Source organism: Anoplopoma fimbria, chromosome 1 (assembly GCF_027596085.1).
Source record: "Anoplopoma fimbria isolate UVic2021 breed Golden Eagle Sablefish chromosome 1, Afim_UVic_2022, whole genome shotgun sequence".
NCBI classification, from domain to species: domain Eukaryota; kingdom Metazoa; phylum Chordata; class Actinopteri; order Perciformes; family Anoplopomatidae; genus Anoplopoma; species Anoplopoma fimbria.
This window is the reverse complement of record NC_072449.1, coordinates 8,299,733-8,311,734: the sequence shown is the minus strand read 5'-3', so window position 1 is coordinate 8,311,734 and position 12,002 is coordinate 8,299,733. Positions and strand designations below refer to the sequence as shown.

The 12,002-nt window shown below is 40.8% G+C and overlaps 1 protein-coding gene across 16 annotated transcripts; it reads right to left on the bottom strand.

The window, feature by feature from the left end:
* Window positions 1-280: 280 nt before the first annotated feature.
* sh3bgr (SH3 domain binding glutamate-rich protein) lies at window positions 281-11,515 on the bottom strand. Of its 16 annotated transcripts, none has more exons than XM_054604929.1 (11): window positions 11,375-11,515; window positions 10,099-10,284; window positions 9,879-9,959; window positions 8,825-8,911; window positions 6,987-7,184; window positions 6,344-6,373; window positions 5,475-5,498; window positions 5,055-5,081; window positions 2,494-2,532; window positions 1,883-1,944; window positions 287-957 (listed from the first exon to the last, which is right to left on the bottom strand). In XM_054604929.1, exons 1-10 carry the CDS (start codon window positions 11,417-11,419, stop codon window positions 1,927-1,929), a joined length of 735 nt encoding a protein of 244 aa, XP_054460904.1. In that variant the 5' UTR covers window positions 11,420-11,515; the 3' UTR covers window positions 287-957; window positions 1,883-1,926. The 16 variants fall into 16 exon arrangements, with proteins under 16 accessions (XP_054460936.1, XP_054460904.1, XP_054460912.1 ...); XM_054604937.1 differs by having other exon boundaries at window positions 6,344-6,370; XM_054604953.1 differs by lacking the exon at window positions 5,055-5,081.
* Between the last annotated feature and the right edge of the window lie 487 nt (window positions 11,516-12,002).

The following is a 12,002-nucleotide window of genomic DNA, read 5'->3' as shown; positions in this document are numbered from 1 at the left end:
TTCTTTGTTACGTACAGTCGTAGTTAGATGACAGCCTATTGTTTCCTGTTGACAACTCTTACATTGTACTGAAAAGTACCAAATATATATTTCTATGGTAGCGTATTTCCCCCTCTTCCTTTCACGGGATATCTTTGGACAAGGCATTTGCTGTATTTTCCTCTTTACCCCTGCGCCGCTCACAGTGCACAATGGTCCACTGATCTATAAATATATAAATATGTCAACAAAAGACTTTATAATCACAAAACAAATCGGACCACTGTGGTTTATTTTTATACCAGTCTACTTTATTGCATTTTCCATTGCATCCAAGACTTAGTCACATGTTTCACTCTTCATTCAACAAAGTGCATTGATTAGACAGCAGTATCGGAGAAGTAATTGTAGTGTTGGAGGAGTAGTTTGCGGTATGTGCGCATTCTTTTCTCATGTGGCCATTAGAAGTCTGGGTTTGCATTTATACATTCACTTGGTGGATGGAGTCAACAAGGCACGACATTGGTTAAAACTGAAGAACACACTAGAGAGCAGGTTTAAACCTTTGAATCTGAAGCAGGCCACAAGCTATGGTATGCCAAGGTAATATGTTTTGAAAAGGTCACTGTCTGTTTGTGTTAGAAAACTAGAATTTCTAAAAGTAAAACATGAGAACTATGTTTGAGTCTAACAAAATAACCGTTTTGCATTTTACAAAAGCTAAAAACAAACTGACACCACTAGGCTACGCTGCGCATTACAGTCTCTAAATGCAAAATATAAAAATTAAGTCAACATTGCAGTCAAAAGGGAAGAGGGTGGGGGCAAATGCGGGTTAGGACTTTTCATTTTGGATGGCGCCTTCAAGCACATGGCCGTCAGTTTCCCAGTGGGGTCCAGTGTGGCCTTGGGGAAAGAGGTGGATGGGGTTCGAGCATCAAGGGGTCAGGGAGAGACGTAACGGGAGGCTCCGTCAGGCTGAAACACAAGGCGAACAGGAAAAAGGAGGTCACACATTTCCCAGTAGACAGTCTGTGGTAGCTGAGACAGCCACCACCACCACTACGCCTGTGCCACCCAGCGTGCCCGCTTCTCCGGAGGCACATCTGAAGCTCACTTAGCAGCTTCCTCTAACAAGGGGTGACAGGGGCTCGCAGGGCTTGGGAGACAGCCGAGGGAGGAGGGAGACGAGCACCGCCATTCCTTCAAAGCCTGCTATGTGACTCTTAATGCAGCGGGTCATAAGATGCATGACATGCAGAGAGGGACTAAAAAGACATGCTTTGAAGATTAGGATTATTATTATTATCATCATCGCCATCATCATCACTGCCACTGCCTCAGAGGAACAACAAAAAAAGAAAAAAATGGAATTGTGGGATGTTTTGGTTATGGCTCCAGATGATCCCCAGGCATTCTGTGTGCTCACTGAAGCTGCAGATGGAGCCAGTAGTGGCAGTCCCTTGTAAATAGGCTGCTGAATTATTTTGTTTTTCCTCTGACTGGAACACCTCAAAGTGCAAGTCAACGGAAAAACAAAAGACAACACAATGCAAACACCAAGGTGAAGCAAGGAGAACGTCAGCGTTAGTATGAGATTAATGCATCTTATGTGTAAAGGAGAGAACATTACATCACAGTGAATGTGATAAAGCCGAGAGGGTTTGAGTAATCGTCTGTTATTATCCGCCGGCCTTTGATTTGATAGCCGGGTCAAAGAGGCACACAAAAGCAAATCACAGTTTAATTAATCTGGTTATAGAAATGCCAAATAGAAATGCAACACCAAGGGGGACCTATACGTGGTGTATTGTTTGTGTCCAATTCACATAATGTGTTACTGCCCTCCAGTGGTAGAGCGAAAGAACTGACAGAAAGCAGTGGAGAAAATGTAGCGTTTTACCTGGATTGAAGCAAGTCAGCATCAACAAGGTCACCTGGCTTTAACTACTCAGCCTCTTCCTCCTGTTAAAAGAAAGAAACCATGTATGAATAACAAATAGTAAAAAATTAAAGATGACAGAGGTAGGAAATTCTCAAGAATGTGTTAAAATTGCTTTCTGTAGAATTGTTATGTAATTAAAGCATCTGACGTTTTTGAAAAATAATATAATTCAGTTCAAATTGGTGCAGTCTATGTTGCTTGTTGTCTCAGCTTTTCGTCTCAGTGTCCCGGGTCAGATTTGTTGAGTGAGTGGGGGTTTTAAGCTTAGTGGATTTAAGAAAAAAAGATTACATTTGGATCTGCTTAGTTTGTTGCACATATAAAAGCAACGATGATTCCTCCGACAGATGGTATAAAAAAAAGCCAAAAGCTTTCGTTTTCCCCCATTGGTCTCATAACATCAGTGATTATTTGATCTAATTTATCAAGATGCCCTATTAAAGTGTATTTGTGTCCCATACAGATCCCTCCTCTTAATAATCACGAAACCGGATGTTTCTGCAGGCACGTCGAGCACAGGCAGCGGCCCAGATGTGACAAAATAGATTTTACTTGTTGCTGTAATATACCTTTGTTTCTTCCAGGTCTTCTTCTTCTACTTCTTCTTCCTTTGATGTGTTTACAAAATGAGAGAGAGAAGACAGGGGGTTGTGTGAGTCCACTGTCTGCATATGACAGCAAGGTGAGATGACTTCACGTGTTAGTGTTTGTGGAAAGGGGGGTTAAAAATGGAGAAGAAGAAACCCGAGAGAGGTGTGGTTGGTTGCAACGACAGCAGGGTGGAGAGAAAGGTAGCTACTGACCATCAGAGTTCTGTTTATCCTGAGGTGCCCTTGGTGAGACAAGAGTGGTGCTTAAGATGGTGCACCATAAGGATGATGTTTTGTTTAAGTCTAATCTTGCAGCTAAAGTCGCAAAAAAACGCTTATGACTGTCTTCTTGAAGTAAACAACACACACACTGAGGGACAAAGTGTGTTGACTTGCATTTTCTATAATTAAATGCCTCAATCACCTGATTTCAACCTGTCGTATGTATTAAGTTTAACGAGTGCCAAACACTATCACACAAACAGATATATGTGACCTGGAAACAAATTAGGCAGCAGTTCATAACCCAGTTGGTCATCTGAGTTAACTAAATATTTTTCTTTTTTTTCCTCCTAGTGCTGCAAAACAACAAGAAATGCTCCATCTCATCCATCCTCTTTGGAACTTGTCGCATCCACTTTGTTTCAAAGCTCTCTTGGCAAAAAAAAAGGTATGACTTCTTCTTTTTCAAAAAAAGAGAGAAAATAGGATGTGTCCCCCTGTCAGGTCAGAGTGTCCCCTCTCCTTGCAACGTAACCAAATATGTCCAAGTTATGCTTGTGTGCAAACAGGCAGAGTTGAACAACACATCAAAACTTTCCACCTGTTCTCAAGGCATCAAAACAAAAACTAGTAAAGAAGTCTAGGCAGACTCAGAGAAAATGCCCCAATAAATGTTCCTTAATGCAACACTGAACTAACAACAACTATTGTGTGGTCAGATGTCATCTTGAAGTAATGCTCCTCTGTGAAAATCCCAGCTGAGTCACATTCCCACAATGTGCACTTGACTTCATGACACACATCTGCCTTGAATGGAGACAGTAGAAATGTTTGCATACACCTGTATTTTCTTTTTATGCAGTCAGATCATGCATAAAAATCCCAATATGATTCAGGCGATGCAAAACAGAATATATACCTCTTGTACATCAGCCTCTTCTTCTTCCTATGGAATATGAAAGCATGTGGTGTTCAGTAATTAAATGTCACACAGAAGGAAAGAAGATCAACGTAATTCGGAACACGCGGTCCGTTACCACACTAAATCCACCTACGGTTTAAGTTCAAGTTTGTCATATTTCTCATGCTGCACACCATCAGGCATCTCCATGGAAAATAACCGACAAATCCATGCACCACACAGAGAGAGACAAAATAAAGAGGAAGGACAGTTTACACCCTAAATTTTATACAACCTAAAAAAAACAAAACAGGACGACACAAACCACGGAAACAAGCTCACTTCCTCGTTTATGTTGCTCCTGTAAGAGAAGTGGGACAACAACAAAATAGATGGAAAGGTAGAGAGGAAAGGAAGCGAAGCAAAGCAGCGAAGCATACGTGACAGAAGATCAGGCTGAAGGTTGGAATGTCTCAAAGAAGCGGAGCTCTTCTCACACAGCACGTCGAACAGGGACATTTTAAGATCTGGACTTCTGTTTGTTTTTTTATCCTGGGATCTGGTTAAGTGAAGTTAACCCAGAGTTAAAGAAATACTGTGAGAAACATCGCTGAGGGCAGGCAGTTTGTAGGTTTGGTTTCAGGAGTGTGTTTGGTTTCAGGAGTGTGTTTGGTTTCAGGAGTGTGTTTGGTTTCAGGAGTGTGAAGCCGAGGGTCTTGCTATATGTGCAAAAAAAAAGTCCTCAAAGCACTCACTGCTGCTTCTAAAGCTTATTGCTGTGAGGACACTGTTAAGAGAGATTTGAGTGACTCGATCAAAAACGTTAACTGTAAAAACAACTTTAAAAAGGATGAGAGACATGTTTCCACCAGCCCCAAGAAGAGATGACATCCCCGTGTGTAAGTGCATGCTCAGATGTGTGTACGTGTTTGAGCTCAGATGTGTGATGTGTTTGAGCTGGTGTGAATGCAAACAGGGATGCAAAAGATGGGAAAACCTTTGAGAACATACTGTAAATTCATTGCACACATACTAAAATGCACTATAAAACAACAATTTGTAAGTAAAGGGACTTAAAATTAGTCACTATATTGCTTTTTTAACTTTTTAAAATGTTTTCTTATATTGACAATGTTCTTATGGCAAGCACTGGAGGTCATACGTTCAATCATCACTGCATTTGTGAGTGGATAAAGACAACACACACACTTGAGGTTGCGAGCAAAACCTCTGGGTATGGCCACCAGTGTTGTCCTTAATCTTATTCTGACTCCTTGATGGGATAAAGTCTACTAGTAATCTAGTGAAAGAGAAATTTTGAAGGAATGCTTGATAGTCTTGGAAGTGATGAAGAAAGCAAGAAAAGGAAACTGGGGAAGGTTTTGGGGCAGTTTAAAGAAACATCACGTGAATCTACCTCAAGCTGTCGAAGCTCTTCTTCCTCCTAGAAGTAAATGACAGATAAGCAGGTCAGCAGGCTGTGTGGGGAGCAATAGAGCATCACAAAAATGCACTGATTTAAAAAAAGGAAACTACATGGGGATGGTTGAGGTTGTCAGGAGGCAGCTACAGAAACTGGGAAGAAATGAGGAACGGGATGTTAGCGGAATGAGAGGGAAACAAACGGAGTAGAGGGCTGAAGAGAGAGAAGATGGAAAGGGGAAATGAAAGGTGAAGAGAGCGTTAGAGAGTTTACAGATGAGTGGAAACAGCAGACCCAGCCCCTCCCACCCCCAACCAGAGCAGCAGTCCCTGATCTCTGCACCATCAAACCCTCACTGCTGATGACTATAAGGAGGAGCCGCAGAGAGAGAGGCGATCACCGACGAACAGTTACCTCTGACTGCAAATCCTCTTCCTCCTGGAGGGAGCAAACCAAGAGATGGACAAAAGGGCAAAAGAAGGGGGTCAAATGGCGTACGGTGCGTGCATGAGGAACAAGACTGCAACACGACCTCCTAAACTGATGCATCTAAGTGAGTGTTTTGATTCAGTTGATTTCAATGGACTGGAACACAAACTGAAGAGACGTGCCAATTCTTACATGCAGCGACCTGAAGAAGAAGGTGGAGACTGTGTGTATCCTTAATTCAAATTGGCAATAAGAACTCAATAAACCCATCATTACCAGGGCATATAAATGTGTAACAGTAAAAACCTAGGCCCCAAGCTGTTAAGTTAAAGTGGAGTGTAGCATTTTTTTAAAATGCGGACATGCCGCATAATAGTAGGTAAATGTTGAGTTAAAGGAACTATCGCTGCAAAAATGTGTTCTTTACAATTTTTTCTCAGTGGTGTGAGTCTTTAAAATTAGTTTGATGATCACGACATGAATTCTCAATACGAGATATTTATTTTAGTGGCTACAAAAAAAGTTTCAGGCATTCAAATGCTTGTGCAAAATCAAAGGGGTGCGTAAAAAAACCCCCCAAAAAAACCTTCTCTTGGACAGAGAATGGGAGGGGTTACACTAAAACCTGAGTGTTATACAGTCATTTACAGTCACAGTGGGTTTGAACCTCTGAACATGGCTGACTATGTTCTAATTAACTTACATTAGAGGTTTGCAATTGGATCAACTGAGACTAGCTCACACTATTAAACACCCAACAAGTTCAGCTCATGTTAGTAATCAATATTTCAGACAAGATTTTCAGATCACCAGAAGCAGGCATCGGTGTGTTTGTAAGCTTTCGATAAACCTACCTGTTCTTCTTCCTCCTCTGCTTGGGCCTGCTAACAGAAGAGATAAAACAGTATTAGAGATGTCAGACTATGCGTACAGTACGGATTTATCCCCACACATATAACACACGCTGTAAAGTCACACCGAAACACAACAGCATCCACAGAGCAGGCTTATAGAACCAGAAACGTGGGTTGTTTCTATGGGACCCTACAAACAGACCTGGACCAGGACAGTTAAAAGGGACCGGATATATGCAGTGAAATGCGGGATGGAAGACAACTGGTAACAATGTCATCAGCAAAATACAAAGACATATGGAGGTAAATAAAAAGAAAAATGGACAAAAAGATGCAGCAATAACAACAGTGAAAAGGTTAAATGTTGGTGTTGGTGAACAAGAACGATGAACAGGAACGATGGAGAGGAACTTGATGAGGAGATGCAGAACGAAGGACGACAGGCACTCAAAAAAGGAGGCAAACCCTTAATATGGAAGAAAAGGACATTAAAAGGGACAGTAGAGACGCTGAGGGAAGGAAAAAAACAGAGCATTCCAGGAATGATGGGAAGTTGGAGGAGAAGACATTTAATTCAAAACATTCAAGGGATGGAGGGAGAGGCAAAACTACGGGAGGTTGGATTGTAGTCGAGTGGCATTACTGTGTCTTCTGTGACCTCGTCCGTTTCCTCCATTGCCTCCTCCTCCTCCTCCTTGTCTGCGGGGGCCTCGTCTGCTTCCGTGACTTCATCATTTGCAGTCTCTCCTTCTGCTACCTCCTCCTCGTCACCCTCAACTGCCTCCAACTCCTCCTCCTCTTCTGTGTGTGCATTCCCATTTCGCTCCTCCACTGGGACCGCCTTATTGTGAGGTGAAAACAACAACGGGTGATCAAGGAAAAACAAATGACTTGGGAGTATTAATGGCATAGTTGTTCAGGGAATGGTTCCACAGCACAAAGACGGTCAGATCATCAGTTGGAGAGGTTCAAAAACTCGAATGGGGGAGGTGTTAGTCAATCCTGGGAATAAAGTAGTAGTAGAAGTGGAAGAAGTTAAAAAGGTGGAGACTGGCGTGTCAGTACTTCCTTTACAGAAAACAAAAAGTTTGCAATGATGCATCATGAACTGAAGACAGCCTTTATGTCACAGGGGAGAATATGTCATTGCCTTAAAGGAATAGTTAGACAACAGTTTATGTGCCAGACAGAATAAACTAACGATATAACAAGTTAATCAGAGAGGGGTTTTTGGGGGTCTTCGGACAAAGCCCGGCTAGCTGTTTCCACCTGTTTCCAGTCTTTGTGCTAAGCTAAGCTAACCGGCTGATGGCTATAGCTTAACATTTACCTTACAGACATGAGAGTGGGCCATATTTTTACTCGGCTATCTCTCAGGAAATAAATGCATTTGCCAAAATGTTGACCAGTAAAAGCACAGAGCCAACTGCACTACTGCTGGAAAGAAAATGCACCTAAAATGATGTGGGCCTGCTAACTGCCTTGTACCCTGTGGGATAACAAAAGAAAGATCACAGGTTCATCTAAGCAAAACTCTTCAGTTATGTTTTTAGCTAACCATGCAAAGAATACTTCAAGATAAACCTTCTTTAGTTACTTTAAATCACAAAGTAGAACATTATTGGGGTAAAATCTTGCTTTTAAGGACATTTTAGATATAAATATAGATAGGGGATTACGTATGTTCTTTGGTATCTTCAGATCTGTGCTTAAGTGTCAAAAATAGATTTTAGACATCTGAAACTGGAAATACAACTAGTCATAATTCAGTTACAGATATCAATTAATCAATCACATTGAAGATATCTGCAACTGAATAGTAAATATCTGTAATGAGAAACCCCATACCCATAAATGGCAAAAGTAGTTTTAATCTTACATGTCGAAATGTAATTAAAGATATCTAAAATGAGGTTCTGAGAAGTCAATATTTAATGACACATATCTTGAATTAGAGCTGTGACTCGGCAAAAATATAGTGCAGACACTGTGGTGAAACAGAGGACCAGCAGGGATTTTCATTTGGGAGGAAAATTGTTAGAAAGTGACTGTAGTATAAAAAAACACAACATGCTTTTTTTCACAGTACACATTAAACAAAACCACAATAATGAAACAAAACATCACATAATAAAATGCAAATCAAAAACTCCACTCTGTTAAGTACTCATTGTAGACAGGATTGTAGGAACATGATGCTTCACACCTCTGTGGCAGTCCGGACACAGTGACACAATGACACTCAATGAGTGATATGACAACTCAGTACAGTGTGTTATTGAGAAATAGAAATTCTCTCTCATGCAGAACTCTTATGAGATTAGTCAGCTGTGATGATGGGACAGAGTGGAAGAGAATGAAATTAAGAGTACGTTCAAGCGGACAGGTATGGAGAGACGTTAAGCTGGGTGGAATGGGACAAGTTCAGACACGGTGAAAAGAAACACGATGAGGAAAAAATGAAAGTATCGACGGCATTACTATTGATTCATCAAGGATCTCCTCTGCATTAGTTTCCTCAGCATGGTTCCCGTTCACAATGAGTGGCTTGTCGGACTGTTCTGCTTCCTGTGTCAATGAAATGATCAGGTTTAACAAAAGTATATCATAAAGAATCAGGGCTCTGTTTAGATCACCAGCCAATATGCCCTCTCTGTTAAGAAAATAAAAGTCTATCTATCATATTCAACATGTTTAAGGATACTAATATACGTTTAATCAACTACAGTATGAATTTTGTCATAGGCTTCAAGATCTGACAACATGATTATGTACGTTACATTATTCTTTATGGTATTTTGGACTATAGTTTTGCTTGAAAATGCTTGTGCAGCATTCTGGATCTGACTTTGATTAGTTTTGCTGTCTTGTAAGCCCCTGTGGGCTGTATGCGGGAGGTATGCATGACAGTAATAAAAAAAAGTATTAAGTTGCATTTGATGTTCATTTCAAACCCTGTGCAGGCTTTAAAGTTGTTTAATAAGAAACAATTTTGATATTTGATATATTGTTTGAGTGACTTATCAAGCAGAAATGCCAAATATATCACTGCAGATTCAATATATTTCTGTCTTGGACTGTAAGTTTGACAGGAAATGTAATGTGAAGGCATCATTTTGGGCTCTGGGATATAGTGACGGGCTATTTTTCACAATATTTTTAACAAATTAGTTTAAACTTTTTGAATAATACCCTGATGCTGGCTTGATTAACTCTGTCGAATGCACAAGTTTAATGGTTCTAGTGAGATTTTTGCCAAATTGCCTAAATTGTAACTGTATTAAAATATCTTTCTCTGAGAGATCCGACATAATATTTATTAGAAACAGCTAAGGATATGATGGATTTCACAAAGCTAATTTTTGTTCCACTCAATCTAAACCTGCCAAAAAAACCCAATATATAAGCTCTTTGGTTAAAAAAGAAAAACTGTCGCTGCTGTCCCAATACAGCAGATTTACATACCGGCATAGAAGTGAATGAAATACGATTATTTTGTTTAAAAGTAAAAGCAAAAACAGAAAATAGTACCAACCTTTGACCCAGGAGGAGGAGGCAGCCCCAGGAAGGAATACACCATGTTGTCCTCCTTGGCATCAAAGAATGTTTCATAATCCTGCATGAAAACAAAAGAGAACGTTCTCTAACAATTCACTTACATTTTCTATTCTTACTTACTTATAATGTGCACTTAATCGAGCAGCTCTGTGCAGTGTAGTAGTTACATATAGAGTAAATCAAAAGAGTGTACGAACCCCACAGTACCCCTCCTCATTGAAGATCTGAGGGGGCAGCGGGATGCCGTTGGCGGGCTTCTTCTCCTCGGGGACGTTCTGCCTCATCCACATGCGGTTCTCCTCGTTGCAGGCGATGTCCAGCGGAGCGTAGTCCACTTTAAGGGCCTCCAGGAAGCCGACCACATCCTGCTGCTTCTTCTTGATCTGGGAGGCAGAAGAACGGATAACATAAGGGTTAAGAAAATCAACAATGATTGCACAACATGTGGGGAAAGGGCTATATATAATATTTCACTTCAAAGATGGAAAATTGTGGTGTTTTTGTGTTGAATAAGTTTGCACCACCTTTCCTGTTCCTGTTTCCTACCAAACATATAAATTAGGACTTGAACAATTACTCATTATTTTAAAGTTATTTATTTAAAATTTTTTAACAAATGCCAAATACATCGTTGCAAATTGGTCATATTTGGATTTTAGACAGTTAGTTTGCCACAAAATGTTATATAAAGATATTTTGGGTTCTGGGATAAAGTGTATTTTTTCACAATTTTCTAACAAAAAAATAATTAAACTAACAATTAATCTACTAATTTGGTGGGATCTGAATTTTGAAGGATACAAAGTATACTAGATTCAATAGATTCACTCATTTACACCGCATCATTTCTAAGCACAGTATGGAAACCTTGCATCTGTCCCAGTAAACACTGGATGGAAGACAGACACTCATACAAACAAAACTACTCAGGGGACAAACACACAACTTTTACTGCTGTGAGACAACACTGGCAGCCAGCTGGGCCACCATTCAACCCCTGTGCTGGTTTCAAACTGCTTATTTAGCTTTTGCCAAAAGTAGATCTAGGAGATAAACTCACCCCCTCCCTGATGTTGTAATCACCCCACCTAGTGTTTTAAACAGTTATTTCAATGTATGTCTGATCACAAATACTACAAAAAAGTTTGGAAGGGTCAAAAATCTGCACCAACACCGGCTACGTGGGCTCAAGAGTCTCTTTATCGTGACATGCAAAAACTTTTTGGAGTCCCTTGTTCTAGAAAAACTCTGCACCGTGAATCACATCGACGGGATAATTAAGGATAAGACGCACTTTCCCTTTACATGCCAATTGTTTTTTTAACGTGTGCGAAATGAACTTGTGCGAAATCCCAGGCAAGTGACATTCATATCGAGGGGTTTTTTGCGCTCTTCAATCAGCCCTGATCGCTCTTTAAAAGTATCCAAAAACCTGGAAAGTGTTGCGCAGATAAGAGCGGCGTGAATACTTACCGCAGTGGATCCCGATGAGGAGGCGAGGAATACTTTGATCACCATGTTTAATGCAATATGTGTTTTGTGGAGAGAGCTATTCAACAAGTAGGCTCTTAAAGGAGCAGGCGGCCTCCTCTATTATTAGAGCTCACCCAGGACGGAGACATCACACACACATTAACACACACACACACACACACACACACACACACACACACACACACACACACACACACACACACACACACACACACACATTGCAGGGGCTATTTTTGTCCCCCCCCATGGCTCCAATAATGCTGGATTGGTGGGTTGGCCCCTAGGGGCGCAGCACCGCACAGACTGATTGGCAACCTCAGCTGTCCGTCCTGAGCAGAGGGACAGTGGAGTGAGTCCTCAGCTCCTTACTGAGTGCATATATGGACAGAAATAGCACTGACCAGCACTATAGGCCCAGGCTTTGGTGTCCTAACCCAGGGAACTCGGGGCCCCTAAATGGGGGACAAACAAAGTGTTAACAATTTTTTATTTTTTTTTATTACATTACATTACATTACAGTCATTTAGCAGACGCTTTTATCCAAAGCGACTTACAGGAAGTGTATTCAACATAGGTATTCAAGAGAACTACTAGTCACCAGAAGTC

What these genes read in the sequence shown, in the direction of transcription:
- sh3bgr (XM_054604929.1), bottom strand. Translation starts at nt 11,419, where the DNA reads ATGGTGATCAAAGTATTCCTCGCCTCCTCATCGGGATCCACTGCG. An exon ending in ATGAGGAGGGGTACTGTGGG is followed by an intron (nt 9,960 to 10,098) that starts GTTCGTACACTC and finishes GTTTTCATGCAG; the next exon opens with GATTATGAAACATTCTTTGA. An exon ending in AAGAGGATTTGCAGTCAGAG is followed by an intron (nt 5,082 to 5,474) that starts GTAACTGTTCGT and finishes ATTTACTTCTAG; the next exon opens with GAGGAAGAAGAGCTTCGACA.